Source organism: Lactuca serriola, chromosome 6 (assembly GCF_051521515.1).
Source record: "Lactuca serriola cultivar US96UC23 chromosome 6, Lser_US96UC23_V15, whole genome shotgun sequence".
Classification (NCBI taxonomy): domain Eukaryota; kingdom Viridiplantae; phylum Streptophyta; class Magnoliopsida; order Asterales; family Asteraceae; genus Lactuca; species Lactuca serriola.
The window spans coordinates 78,551,099-78,565,801 of record NC_136413.1 but is presented as its reverse complement, the minus strand read 5'-3'; the positions used below and the strand labels follow the sequence as shown (position 1 = coordinate 78,565,801).

General features: G+C 38.2%; 1 protein-coding gene across 1 annotated transcript; it reads left to right on the top strand.

The window, feature by feature from the left end:
• Positions 1–4,224: 4,224 nt before the first annotated feature.
• On the top strand, positions 4,225–14,366 carry DEK1 (calpain-type cysteine protease family). The gene is made up of 29 exons (XM_079007109.1): positions 4,225–4,564; positions 4,695–4,853; positions 5,218–5,468; positions 5,579–5,761; positions 5,861–5,996; positions 6,129–6,259; positions 6,350–6,464; positions 6,562–7,441; positions 7,534–7,644; positions 7,721–7,779; positions 7,863–8,025; positions 8,097–8,370; positions 8,455–8,605; positions 8,691–8,802; positions 8,876–9,041; positions 9,148–9,218; positions 9,328–9,419; positions 9,545–9,707; positions 9,790–9,861; positions 9,952–10,329; positions 10,412–10,527; positions 10,621–10,918; positions 11,016–11,347; positions 11,435–11,786; positions 11,885–12,310; positions 12,395–12,523; positions 12,589–13,107; positions 13,207–13,443; positions 13,645–14,366. The coding sequence occupies exons 2-29, from the start codon at positions 4,729–4,731 to the stop codon at positions 13,948–13,950; spliced, it is 6,348 nt and encodes a 2,115-aa protein (XP_078863235.1). The 5' UTR covers positions 4,225–4,564; positions 4,695–4,728; the 3' UTR covers positions 13,951–14,366.
• The last annotated feature ends 337 nt before the right edge of the window (positions 14,367–14,703 follow it).

Below are 14,703 nucleotides of genomic sequence, written 5' to 3'. Positions count from 1 at the left end.
CGATTGTTACAGTTTATGTAGTTGTTATAGCTGATATGGGTTATGTGGTTACATGGATTTTGTGGGGTATGCTCTGGGGAACTCACTAAGCTTCGTGCTTACAGTTTTGTTTATGGTTTCAGGTATCATCAATTTGGAAAAGAAGGGCTCGAATTGATCGCAGTGCACACACCTATGATTTCCGCATGAATGATTTTGGGATAAACTCTGATAAATATATTACTTAATGATGATTTGAAATGTTTGAAATAAATGGTGTCAATGCTTTAGCTACATTTAAAAATGAATTTTTTTACCCTTGATTTTTGAGTTCTTACACCTCCAGGAGCCAAAAAGGACAACTCATTTGGACAGAATCTTCTAAAACTCAAAGGACCTCAAGTATGGGACCAAAATGTGACATAAAACACCCCAAAACTAGATCTAAGAATGCAATGATCAAGTTCAAAGTTTATACCTCTAATGGGTCAGAAATGATGCCAAACTTCTAGGTCTACAAGCCTTCTTCAAGCTCTTGCTCCTTATTCTTCAAAACCACCATAATAACACCAAAATGCTTAACGTAAGCTCAAAATACATGCAATGGAGTTAGGGTTCGAGTTAGGCACTGAGATAACAAGGGAGACTGAGAGGATAAGGGTTTGAAGGGTTATAAGTTGTTTAAATAGGGGGAAAACCCTAAAATTTAGGGTTTGCATCTGATCACCCTACACTCAGCGTACGCATGAGGGCTCCCCGTTTCGCGCCTTTTATATGTACGCCGCACGTACACCTTGTACGCCCAGTGTACGCTCCGCCCAAAAATCCCAACGTTTTAATAATTATGACTTGAATACAAAGCAATATACCTGCTAAATCTCGGACGTTACAAATCTCCCCTACTTAAATTAGACTTCGTCCTCGAAGTCTGTTGCTGCTTCTGTTGGGAATAGCTCGGGGTAATGCTCCCTCATATTGTCCTCTGGCTCCCACATCTATTCCGAGCCCTTATGGTGCTGCCACTGCACCTTTACCAACTCTATCCTCTTGTTCCTCAGATCCTTCGTCTTCCTGTCGAGAATGGCTACTGGTCTCTCGATGTAGTTCAGGTTGTCATCTACCTAAATGTCCTCCAAAGGAACCACCACGTATCATCGACTATGCACTTCCACAGCTGCAAAACATGAAAAGTGTTGTGGATCTGTCTAAGCTCTTCCAGAAGATCCAACCGATATGCTACCTTGCCCACCTGGGCATACTGTTTGCCAGATTTCGGGTAGTTTTCAAGGTTTCTAATAACCCATAGCTGTTTATTTTGTGTTATGTTGTATGTGATATTTTGAGGAACTCACTACGCTTCATGCTTACAATAGTTGATTAAATGTGTTTTAGGTACTTCTGATGATCGCAAAAAGGCGAAGGCTTGATTATACACATTCGACTGCAGTTTATGATTCCAAATATTTTGGGACACTCTGATATTTTGATGATGATTTGTATTTGACGTATGCGATTTTTTGGGATGTTTTCTATGAACAATATTTTTATATGAATTTAAAGATGAAAAATTTAGTTTAACAATTTGGATGTTACACTATATGTCATAAAAGGTCCATGTTCAGAAAACCTTTTTAGAAAAAAGGTCTACATAATTCACCATTTACATAAAACAAAGGTCCTTATGTAAATTATAGTTACAATCCCTATGTAGAATTTTTTTTTGCAAAAATAGTCCTTGTAAGTCACTGTATATACCAGTTTGACAACTAATGCAAATCCATGAAAGAAAAACCATATCAAAATATTTATTTATGTCACGTACTAACAAAATAATCCATTAATTGAATCCTAATTAAGAACATTTGCAACTAAATCTAACAAAATTGTCAAAATGACTAACTAATTTCATGAGCCTTTTTCATGTAGACCCTGAGACTCCCAAACCACCATGAGATTTTGATTTCTTTCCACGTCTCCTAAAATGAACAATGAAATTATTTGCATTTTAATGAATATAAAAAAGGAAATAGAAATCTAAGTAACCTTTTAGAGGCGGATATTTCACTTCGATTAAAACTTTGAGATGCAAGATTTTTACATGTCTATTCATGGTGTCCATATTCACCAAATCACGAACACTTGTGTCTTCTTTTAGATTAATCGGATGGTTTAATTCCATTTTTCTTGGTCGTCCAGGCAGGCGTTTGATAATAGGTGAATATATTTTGTTCCCATCTTTTTGCGCCCATTGATCTTGTCCGGGCATCGAAACAATTTGAAAAAGCATATGCCGATTTAAATTTATCTATACTGAAATAGGGATCAACATAGTTGTCCTAATTAGCATCCCTTATAAAAGCAATAAAAGTTGTTGCATGTACACATTGCCACACTCGACAACTGCATTTTCTTTCATCTAGATTGATTGCCCAACGTTTTCCCTTGTACTTTACTTCAGCTTGATTGTCACAACTTCTAGTAAGTTCATATTTACCCAAGTTCTATATGACAAATTAAAAACACATATGTATGACTAAAGTAAAAACTAAAATAAATATAGTCATTCAACTAAATAATTTAACATGCTTACCTTAGCGATGTCATTGAGATGATTCTTAGCAATAGGAACCAATGCGCAATTCCATGTATTCACCAGATTCCTTTTCTTATCAAACCGTTTCATAATATTTTCCATAATTGCAACAAGGAGATAAAGCATGAGTTTACAACACAATTTACCAATCCAAGAATTAAATGTTTTTGAAATATTATTAGTGATGTAATCATAAGATTGATCATTCATTGGAGTACAACCCTAATCACGTACTCGAAGTCCACTGGAACCCTAACATGATTTTGATTGGTTCGACTAACATAGTCAAACTGCTTTGCCATCGCAACTCTAACCTTTGTGCGCTGCCGTCCTCGGAACCCTAGACACTATCTATCAACGAATGGGTAAGGATTTGCCGTCATTCTACATCCATCGGAACCACTAAATCTGCACTCAGCCATCGGATCGCCGCCATCATCAACTTCCTTATGCCCCGATCTGAAACCACTAGGCCTCTTCTTATCATCGAAACTAGGGTAATGGAGTTGTGGATCTTGTTGTGGATCTCATTTAGGGTGTGGTGGAGTGTGATTTAAGAGAAATGGATGGTTCGGTAGGTGGTGCATCGACAGGTCACTATTTGACAGGTGGTGGTCCGATAGTTGGAGGTTCGACAGTTGGTCGTCCGACAGTCAGAGGTCCGATATTGGTGCTCTAGTGGTAGTAGGGTGATGGTGTTTTTAGAGAGAGAGAGAGAGGGTTTACTTTTTTCTTTTTAAATAAAAACAATAAGAAACTAAATAAAAAACTAAAAAAATAATTATATAAGGGCATATTCGTCTTTTCAAGTTGGGTGTGGACCAAAACCATACAAAAATGTTAATCACAGGGACCAAAACCACACAGACTATCCAAAATTGGATCAATGATGCACCAACAAATTTTTTTGGACTAAAACCATATAATTTTGACAATTACAGGAGATTATTTTTGCAATTTTGTCTCTAGTTTACATCTTCCATAATCTTAGCATTTTGTGTGACTAATATTGTATAACAATTATAAACATGGGGGGTTTTACCCAATCGGCAAATCCTGCATACTACTTCATTTAATTGAAGAACTAAATAAGATGAGACCATTGCTCACATTATCGACAATACATTAAGAAACAAAGAGTTAAACTTAGTCGATCACCATGATTTCTTGATTAAAACTTATTAAAGTTAGTAAGAAGCCCAAAATGGGAGCTTTCAAATATATACCCTTAGTTAGGTCCAGCCCATTCGGCTTCAAATTTCAAACCCTAAAGTCCAATATAAACCCAATAATTATAAACCAAAATTTTCAATCGTAGACTATCAAGTTTGACAAATTTTCTTATGGGTCCCCCTACTTTTCAACTAATAGAATTTTTAATCAACACTTTTCCACTAATCCTCCACGAAACCGGGTTTTTTTTCTCGGGTAATTAAGTGGTAGAAATAGACCAAAGGTGTCTGAACGATAAGGTTTCCCCACGTGCAGACGCAATCACTCTGTACACGTACCAATATATTTCTCAGTCAAGAACCACCGCTCGTTTCTCATTGGCTGTGTAGTCCACGCGCCACCCTCCAGCTACTCGACTTGAATTGCTCTGAGACAAGCATATGCAGCTGCTGTTATTTTATCATTATTTACAAAACCACTATCCAGTATCCCCAATCTTTTACTCTTTCCTTCTCTCAAATTTCGCTAAAAAGCTCTCATTTTTTTCACTGTGTGTTTGAGTGTGAAACTGCGTGTAAATAGGAGCTCTAACAAATCGAAAAGGGGTTTCATACGGAAGAAGAAAATTCCAAAACTTGGTGTTGCTGAAGTCGTCCATCGCTACATTCTTCAAAACCCTAACTTCCTGATTTTGTTTATTGATTACATGACGGTGCTATCCAGCTGAAAAAATAAACTAAACCCTAGTTCCTCTTGAACTCAATTTCGCGTCCTAGAAGTTATCACGATGTTATTGGCAGCTGAAACCAGTTCAGTGAAGTAAGTTGTTTGCTTCAATTGCATATCTTTTTGGTTTCAAAGTAACTTAGTTAGGTTGGATTTTATGTTTTATTTTAAATTATATGTTAATCACGCTTTGATTTGTTTCTGTATATTATCTGCGGTGTAGTTGAAAAGCTAGAGAGAAAAGGGAGGAAGAAGCCATGGAAGGGGATGACAGGGATGTAATGTTGGCATGCATAATATCGGGAACCCTTTTCTCTTTCTTGGGGTTGGCTTCTTTTGCGATACTTTGGGCTGTTAATTGGCGGCCATGGCGGATATACAGGTACTTCTTCCTTATTTCCTGTTTTGTTATACAGTTTTTGTCGTTTTGGGTTCTCCTTTGAAGCAATGGGGAATTCAATAGCTTTCTTTGACTACTCTTTCTTTATCAGTGGTCAACGAGATCACCTCATGTTACATTTTTCAGCTAAACAGAACTCAAAAGTTACAAATAGGAAGATTTGGAAATTGGGTATATAAGTATATAATAACATTACATTTTGAACCTCTTAAATGTTCAACCATAAGTAAGGGACTTTAGATTAACATGCCTTAAGTTATTAACCAGTTGGTTTAAATTTGTTCATTTTGAACCTCTTAAAAGGTATCACCTAACACTTTCTGTTATTGCTGTCATATTTGCTCAGTTGGATCTTTGCTAGAAAATGGCCAAGTTTCCTCCAAGGCCCTCAATTGGGAATACTATGCGGTTTTCTATCCCTTTGTTCATGGCTTGTTGTCATTTCTCCAATTGTAGTTCTTATCACATGGGGATGTTGGTTAATCTTAATACTTGGGAGAGATATTATTGGTTTAGCAGTAATTATGGCTGGAACTGCTCTTCTTTTGGCATTCTATTCCATAATGCTCTGGTGGCGAACACAGTGGCAAAGCTCAAGTATGATCCAAATCTCCCATATCCATTTTCCTTTCAGTTTACAACATCTTACACATATATCATCCATTTCTAAAAGATATTAAAGGGTACAAATGTCGTTTCATGAATAGGAGCTGTTGCTGTTCTTCTTCTTCTAGCTGTTGCACTCCTCTGTGCATACGAACTATGTGCAGTTTATGTTACAGCTGGTTCAACTGCTCCACAACGGTATTCACCTTCTGGATTCTTCTTTGGGGTCTCAGCAATTGCTTTAGCAATCAACATGCTCTTCATTTGCAGAATGGTGTTTAATGGTAGGTTGTCACTACATGTGACCTATAACCTATTCTTTCATCTTCTTCTCTCATGTTTGCTTATTCTTCATTGTACTTATTGTGCTCAAATCATTACAGGAAACGGTTTGGATGTTGATGAATATGTTAGAAGTGCATACAAATTTGCTTATTCTGACTGCATTGAAGTTGGCCCAGTTGCATGTTTACCAGAACCACCAGATCCAAATGACTTATATCCTAGACAATCTAGAAGGCAAGTACCCTTTTGGCCTTTTCCAATCTTTTATCATCTATTCATACATTTACATGGTCTTTTCACAATAAAGATTGCATCTTTATGAATCTTGCGACATATTTTCACTAATAGGAGTAATAACTCTTTCAGGGTGTCACATCTCGGGCTTCTTTATCTCGGGTCACTTCTTGTACTTCTTGTGTATTCTATATTGTATGGCTTAACAGCAAAGGAGTCAAATTGGCTCGGGGCTATCACATCTGCTGCTGTTATAATTCTTGGTATATATGTACACATTAAACCAATGCTACTCCTAATTTCCTAATTTCCTTATATCCTATCTTCCTTAATTTCTTGATTCCTATTCCTAGATTGGAACATGGGTGCCTGTTTATACGGGTTTGAGCTTCTTCAAAGCCGTGTCATTGCTCTTTTTGTTGCTGGTGCTTCTCGTGTCTTCCTGATATGCTTTGGAGTTCATTACTGGTATTTTTTCTAATTTTCTATTCCTCTAATCTTTATACATACACACACAACTTTTACCTTCGTTTCTTGAACTTTTGAGTGTTCTTTATCTGCATAGGTATCTTGGACACTGTATAAGTTATGCGGTTGTGGGGTCCGTCTTACTTGGCGCAGCTGTGACGCGCCACCTGTCAGTCACAAACCCTTTAGCAGCAAGAAGAGACGCCTTACAAAGCACTGTGATTCGCCTCAGAGAAGGTTTCAGAAAAAAAGAACAAAACAGTTCTTCAAGTTCATCAGAAGGATGTGGTTCAAGTGTGAAACGTAGTAGTAGTGCAGAAACTGGTCATTTAGGTAACAATTGGAATCATGCAGAAGGAATCAACAGTGAAAAAAGCTTAGATAGTGGAAGACCTAGTGTAGTTCTACACAGTAGTTCTTGCAGATCAATTGTCCAAGAAGCTGAAAGAAACTTTGACCAAAATAGTGATGAGTCAACTTCAAATCAACAGACACTTGACTTGAACTTAGCTTTGGCATTTCAAGAAAAGTTTAATGACCCAAGAATCACGTCTTTGTTGAAGAAAAGAGCAAGAGAAGGGGACATTGAGTTGACTAATTTGTTACAAGATAAGGGTTTGGATCCGAATTTTGCAGTGATGTTGAAAGAAAACGGATTGGACCCCACAATACTCGCGTTGTTGCAAAGGAGTAGTCTTGATGCTGATAGAGATCATCGTGATAATACTGATATTATGATTAGTGATTCAAATGGTGTTGTTGATAACACTTTGCCTAATCAAATTTCATTATCTGAAGAACTTAGGATTCGTGGACTTGAAAAATGGCTTAGAATTTTCAGACTCCTTTTGCATCATATTGCTGGGACTCCAGAACGTGCATGGGTTCTTTTTAGTTTTGTGTTCATTGTTGAAACTGTCATTGTGGGGCATTTTCGTCCAAAAACAGTCGAAGTCATTGGTGCAACACATCAACAGGTATAAAGGGTTTCCTTTGTATACAAAAGTTGCTTCTTCTTCTTCTTCTTCTTCTTCTTTTTTTAATCTATAATCTATAAAAATGGATACAGTTTGAATTCGGGTGTGCTGTTTTGCTACTATCACTTGTTATCTGTTCCATTATGGCTTTCCTTCGTTCACTACAAGCTGAAGACATGGTGATGACTTCAAAACCCCGAAAGGTAAACTACATTTTTTGTAATTTCTTTTTCTATTTTTTTCTTTATTCTTGAACTCTATTATGTTAAAAAATTTCAGTATGGTTTTATCGCTTGGCTTCTAAGCACTTGTGTTGGTCTGCTGCTGTCTTTCTTAAGGTACAATAATTTAATTTTTCAATAGACTCACAAGTAAAAGATTTATTTTTTTAACTTTAATCCATCTTCAACTAATATTTCAGCAAATCATCTGTTCTTCTTGGATTATCTTTAACCCTACCACTCATGGTAGCATGCCTTTCTGTTGCAATTCCAATTTGGATACACAATGGGTACCGATTTTGGGTGTCAAGAGTTGACTATGGAGGTCAAGTAGGAAACTATCGAACTCTTTGGATGAAAGAGGTTTGTATCTACTTATCTTTAATCTTCTTACTTCTTATCCATTAACTTATTAGCTTCTAAAATATTTTCAGGGAGTTGTACTTTCGATTTGCATATCAATCTTTATTGGATCCGTATTAGCCCTAGGTGCAATCGTATCTGCAAAGCCTTTAGAGGATTTAGGCTACAAAGGGTGGACAGGTGGCGACAACAGTATCAAATCTCCATACGCATCTTCAGCTTACATCGGGTGGGCCATGGCTGCTGTAATTGCATTGATAGTTACAGGGCTCTTACCAATTGCCTCATGGTTCGCAACTTATCGTTTCTCTTTATCTTCAGCCATATGTGTCGCCATATTTTCAGGTAACTTTTCTCACTTTTATCTTATCTCCGTCCTTTTTATAAAAAGAACTGTATTTAATTTACCATTATGCCCTTTTTCTGTAGTTGTTCTTGTTGCATTTTGTGGCGCATCTTATCTTGAAGTTGTGAACTCTAGAGATGACGACGTACCTGAAAAAGCCGATTTTTTAGCTGCATTACTTCCTTTGGTTTGCATCCCAGCTTTGCTATCGCTTTCCTCTGGTTTGCTTAAATGGTATCTCTCATATTATATCTAATTACAAAAAGAGTTTTGAAGGGCGATTAATCATTAATTGATTATTTTTGTGGGAAATTTTCAGGAAGGATGATAATTGGAGACTTTCACGAGGTGTTTATGTGTTTGTCATAATCGGACTTCTTCTTCTTCTCAGTGCAATATCGGCTGTTATTGTCATAATCCAACCATGGACGGTAATTCCATGTTTAAAAAGTTACTATTTAGGGTTTTATGGTATAACTTGATTTATGTTTTGTATGACAACAGATTGGGGCATCTTTCCTTTTACTTCTACTCCTCATTGTTCTAGCTATTGGAATCATCCACTTTTGGGCTTCAAACAACTTTTACTTAACAAGAATGCAAATGTTTGTTGTTTCTTTTCTTGCATTTCTACTCGCCCTTGCTGCATTCTTTGTTGGATGGCGACAAGGTACACAAAAACCTCATCATTTTCTTTTATCTTTTTGATTTTTTTTTGTTGATAACCTTCACGAGAGACACATAATCTATACTTTTTTCTTTTCATGAAATTAAAGGGAGATCTTTCGTTGGAGCTTCCGTTGGCTACTTTTCTTTCTTGTTTCTTCTTGCTGGCAGAGCATTGACTGTAAGTTTATATAGAATTATAAATACAAATCTACAATCATGTTATATTATTGAAGCTTATCTTTATATGTTTCTTATGATAAACTTTTTTTAAAAAAAAATTCCAATAGGTGCTTCTTTCACCTCCCATAGTAGTATACTCTCCACGTGTTCTCCCTGTTTATGTTTACGATGCTCATGCTGATTGCGGGAAAAACGTCAGGTTCGTAGGAAATCGGAATCACCAATTCCCACTTCGTCGGAATCTCCAATTCCCACTTCGTCGGAATCTCCAATTCCCACCTCTTTAAATCCCTTTCTCTAACACAATCTACTCTTGTTCGACAGTGTTGCTTTCATTGTCCTTTATGGGATTGCATTAGCAATTGAAGGGTGGGGTGTTGTTGCAAGCTTAGTAATCTATCCACCATTTGCTGGAGCAGCTGTTTCAGCAATTACACTTGTTGTATCATTTGGGTTTGCAGTCTCTCGACCATGTTTGACTCTCGAGGTTTGACTTTGACCCAAGTTATAATTCAATAAAAAAAACATTCTTTTCCACTAAAAAACTGATTCTTTTCTTCAATTAACAGATGATGGAAGATGCTGTACACTTTCTGAGTAAAGACACCATCATTCAAGCAATTGCCCGTTCTGCCACCAAGGTATATAAAAATCCAATTACATTTAGTAGTTAATAACTCAATATTGTTTTTCTTTGATTTATATTTTCTATAAATGATTTTTTTTTTCAGACAAGAAATGCTTTATCGGGAACTTATTCGGCCCCACAAAGGTCTGCTAGCTCAGCTGCTCTTTTAGTTGGAGACCCAACTGTAACACGTGATAGAGCAGGAAACTTTGTGCTTCCAAGAGCAGATGTTATGAAACTAAGAGATAGATTAAAAAACGAAGAACTAGCAGCTGGATCGATTATTAGAAAGATAAAACACGGGATATGTTTTCAACATGATTCAACAAATGATGTAGGTTACAGAAGAGAAATGTGTGCACATGCACGGATTCTAGCTTTAGAAGAAGCAATCGATACTGAGTGGGTATACATGTGGGACAAATTCGGTGGCTATTTACTTCTTTTACTCGGTTTGACTGCTAAAGCAGAACGTGTACAGGTCAACACATGAATCCATGAACCCATTTCATGTGAAGTAATTTATGTTTTATTCGTGTTAATGTTTTAAATTTGGGTTACAGGATGAGGTTCGATTAAGACTCTTTCTTGATAGCATTGGTTTTTCGGATCTAAGTGCTAAAAAGATTAAAAAATGGATGCCAGAAGACCGAAGACAGTTTGAAATTATACAGGAGAGGTAGAAAAAAGTCATCCGAATCAAGATACTCGATTTGTCATCTTGATTCTTGGAAACCCTAATTTGACACTTTTTTTTTGTTTGGGATTTTAGTTATATACGAGAGAAGGAGATGGAAGAGGAGATGTTGATGCAGAGACGTGAAGAGGAAGGGAGAGGTAAAGAAAGGAGAAAAGCACTTTTGGAAAAAGAAGAAAGAAAATGGAAAGAGATTGAAGCTACATTGATATCCTCGATTCCAAATGCCGGAAGTAGGGAGGCTGCCGCCATGTCAGCCGCCGTGCGGGCGGTAGGTGGTGATTCCGTTCTCGATGATTCTTTCGCCCGTGAACGCGTTTCAAGTATTGCAAAAAGAATTCGCGCCACTCAGTTATCTCGTCGCGCCCTCCAAGTAATTCCCAATTCCCATTTCCCATTTCATCAAAATCATAATTTTATCATTTTTTCTTTAAAAAAATTGAAATTAAAATTATAATTTTGGGTGTCAGACGGGAATACCGGGTGCGGTGTGCGTTCTTGATGATGAGCCCGTGACAAGTGGAAGATACTGCGGTCAACTGGACCCCACGATATGCCAAACACAAAAAGTTAGTTTTTCAATGGCGGTTATGATCCAACCGGAGTCGGGGCCCGTTTGTCTCTTGGGAACCGAATTTCAAAAACAAATTTGTTGGGAAATTCTCGTGGCGGGGTCCGAGCAAGGAATCGAGGCGGGACAAGTCGGGCTTCGACTGATAACCAAAGAAGACCGCCAAGGAGACAGACAGTCTACCGTATCAAAGGGATGGAACATCGGTGCAGCGTGCATCGCCGATGGAAGGTAATCCAAGAGCTTCAAATGATATTTTTGTCAAATATAATGTTATGTCATGTACAGATAATATTCAAAAATTATTATGATTGCCAGGTGGCATACGGTGACTGTGACGATTGATGCGGATTTAGGGGAGGCGACGTGTTATTTAGACGGTGGATTTGACGGGTATCAGACCGGATTACCGTTGCGGGTAGGGAATGGGATTTGGGAGCCGGGGACTGACGTCTGGGTGGGTGTCAGACCGCCTACGGATGTGGACGCGTTTGGGCGGTCGGATAGCGAAGGGGCGGAATCGAAAATGCATATAATGGATCTTTTTCTCTGGGGGCGATGTTTGTTGGAAGATGAAATCTCCGCCCTTCCTGCCGCCATGGGGTCCACCGATTACAATATGCTCGATCTCCCTGAAGATAATTGGCAATGGAGTGATTCTCCTCCCAGGGTATGTTTGTTTGTATATCAGTATGTATGAGTCGTAACAGATCAAGATCACCACATAACATATTAACATAACACAATGTTTGTTTTGACTTTTGATAGGTTGATGAGTGGGATAGTGATCCTGCTGAGGTGGATTTGTATGACCGTGATGACGTGGATTGGGATGGGCAGTATTCAAGTGGGAGGAAAAGGAGATCGGAACGTGAAGGAGTGATTGTGGATATGGATTCTTTTGCAAGAAGGTTGAGAAAACCAAGAATGGAAACACATGAAGAGATTATTCAACGAATGCTATCGGTTGAACTTGCTGTGAAAGAAAACCTTTTGGCTAAAGGAGAAGCACACTTTACAGATCAAGAGTTTCCTCCAATTGACAGGTCCTTGTTTCTTGATCCAGACAATCCACCTTCTAAATTGCAGGTTGTGTCTAAATGGATGAAACCAAGGGAAATAGTCACTGAAAATCAGTTGGGTTCTCCTCCATGTTTGTTTTCTGGTGATGCAAATCCTTCCGATGTTTGTCAGGTATATATATCTTTCTTCTTCTTCTTCTTCTTCTTCTTCTTCTTCTTCTTGTGTTTGTTTGGTTTAATTTGTGTTTTTGAATAGGGGCGTTTGGGTGATTGTTGGTTTTTGAGTGCTGTTGCTGTTCTGACTGAGGTTTCAAGAATATCAGAAGTGATAATTACACCGGAATATAATGAGGAAGGAATCTACACTGTCCGTTTCTGCATTCAGGTATATTCTGGAGCCTGTTGTTTTGTTGATTATAATACAATCATCTAACATTGTAATCTTATTAGGGTGAATGGGTTCCGGTTGTGGTGGACGATTGGATCCCATGCGAATCCCCGGGAAAACCCGCATTTGCCACAAGCAAAAAAGGCAACGAGCTTTGGGTTTCCTTACTAGAAAAAGCATACGCAAAACTCCACGGGTCCTACGAAGCCCTAGAAGGAGGACTAGTCCAAGACGCGCTAGTTGACCTCACAGGTGGGGCCGGTGAAGAAATCGACATGAGAAGCGCACAAGCACAAATCGATCTCGCTAGTGGCCGATTATGGTCTCAATTACTCCGCTTCAAACAAGAAGGATTCTTATTAGGAGCCGGAAGCCCATCGGGCTCAGATGTCCACATCTCTTCAAGTGGAATCGTTCAAGGACACGCGTATTCCTTACTTCAAGTCCGAGAAGTTGATGGCCATAAACTCGTTCAAATCCGAAACCCGTGGGCTAATGAAGTCGAATGGAACGGGCCGTGGTCCGATTCATCTCCCGAATGGACGGACAGGATGAAACACAAACTTAAACATGTCCCTCGGGTATGTCATATGTTTATGTTTATGTTATAAGAAATCATACATGTTGAGATTATATAAATATGGTTTTTTTTAATTTTTTCCACGTTTGATTTGTAATAGGCGAGAGATGGGATATTTTGGATGAGTTGGCAAGATTTCCAGATTCATTTTCGGTCGATTTATGTTTGCCGGGTTTATCCACCAGAGATGCGATACTCCGTGCATGGGCAATGGCGGGGGTATAGTGCCGGTGGGTGTCAAGATTATGACACGTGGCATCAGAATCCGCAGTTTAGAGTACGGGCCACGGGTTCTGACGCATCGTGTCCCATTCACGTGTTCATAACCTTGACTCAGGTATGTAGTTGTTAGTTGTAAGTTGTAACAACTTACAACTAACAACAAAAGGAGTTTAGACATTCTCTAAACTTTTTTTGTTGTACTAGTTATACCATTATAACCGGTAAACAACAGGTTATAATGGTATAATTTGGATACAGATTTAAAAAGTTGAAGGATGTGATATGTATTAATGGAGTGAATGATGTGTGTTTGTAGGGGGTGAGTTTTTCAAGAACAACAGCGGGATTCAGAAACTATCAATCTAGTCACGATTCCATGATGTTCTACATTGGGATGAGGATAATTAAAACACGTGGACGTCGTGCAGCTTACAACATCTATTTACATGAATCAGTTGGAGGGACCGATTACGTAAATTCCCGAGAAATATCGTGTGAAATGGTACTAGAACCGGATCCAAGAGGGTACACGATAGTGCCAACAACTATACACCCGGGAGAAGAAGCACCCTTTGTTCTTTCTGTATTTACAAAAGCATCCATCACCCTTGAAGCTCTATAGACTGCATCACATGCACCCATTTTGGCTGGTTTATTATGGACCGGTTCAGTGGGTCGGGTCTTTTGTGGGCCCGGGAACCGGGTCGAAGATGCTTGAGATTTGGGCTGAAATGTGAACCGGATTGTACTTGTGGCCCGAGGTTGAAGAAGGTTGGGGAATGGGGAATATGGGAAGGGTGGAGGGAAGAAGGGTTTTTTTTGGGTGGTGTATGGTGTATGGAAGGAAATAGGATTATGTAAATGAATAGGAAAGAAGATAGGAAAATTAAAATTATTGAGTTTAGATATATACATGGGGTGTTGGAAGGGAGGTTTAGTGGGGTGGTGGTTCCTTTCGATTTTTAGCATATCATGTAAATGTCGACTGTGTTTATTGAAATGAGAAATATATCTGCATCTAATCTCACCATTTTAAAAGTTTTGTGAGTTTCTCAAAATGGTGGTCTACAGATCTTATCTTAGACCTCACAAATGTGTAGTGTTTGTGAAGTTATTATGTTGATACAATAGACACTAACACGAAATAAACACTTTTAAGACAATGGCCCTGATACTTTTCATAAATAGAAAAATACGTGCTAATATTCTATAGCATCAAGCTTGAAAGGCAAGGAAAATAATTAGTGACTTTTAGGAGATTATATTTTTGTAGAATGTTTAAGGATTTCCTTTCAAGTTTAGATTAAAACTATGTAGGTATTTAGTTTGAATTAAGTTAAGATTTTTTGTTGGTAGAATTTTGATGTATCGATAA

Bases quoted from the DNA above. Each gene is read 5' to 3' on its own strand.
- DEK1 (XM_079007109.1), top strand. From the start codon at position 4,729: ATGGAAGGGGATGACAGGGATGTAATGTTGGCATGCATAATATCGGGA. The intron at 4,854-5,217 runs GTACTTCTTCCT...ATATTTGCTCAG, and splicing joins CGGCCATGGCGGATATACAG to TTGGATCTTTGCTAGAAAAT. The intron at 10,330-10,411 runs GTCAACACATGA...TTTGGGTTACAG, and splicing joins CTAAAGCAGAACGTGTACAG to GATGAGGTTCGATTAAGACT.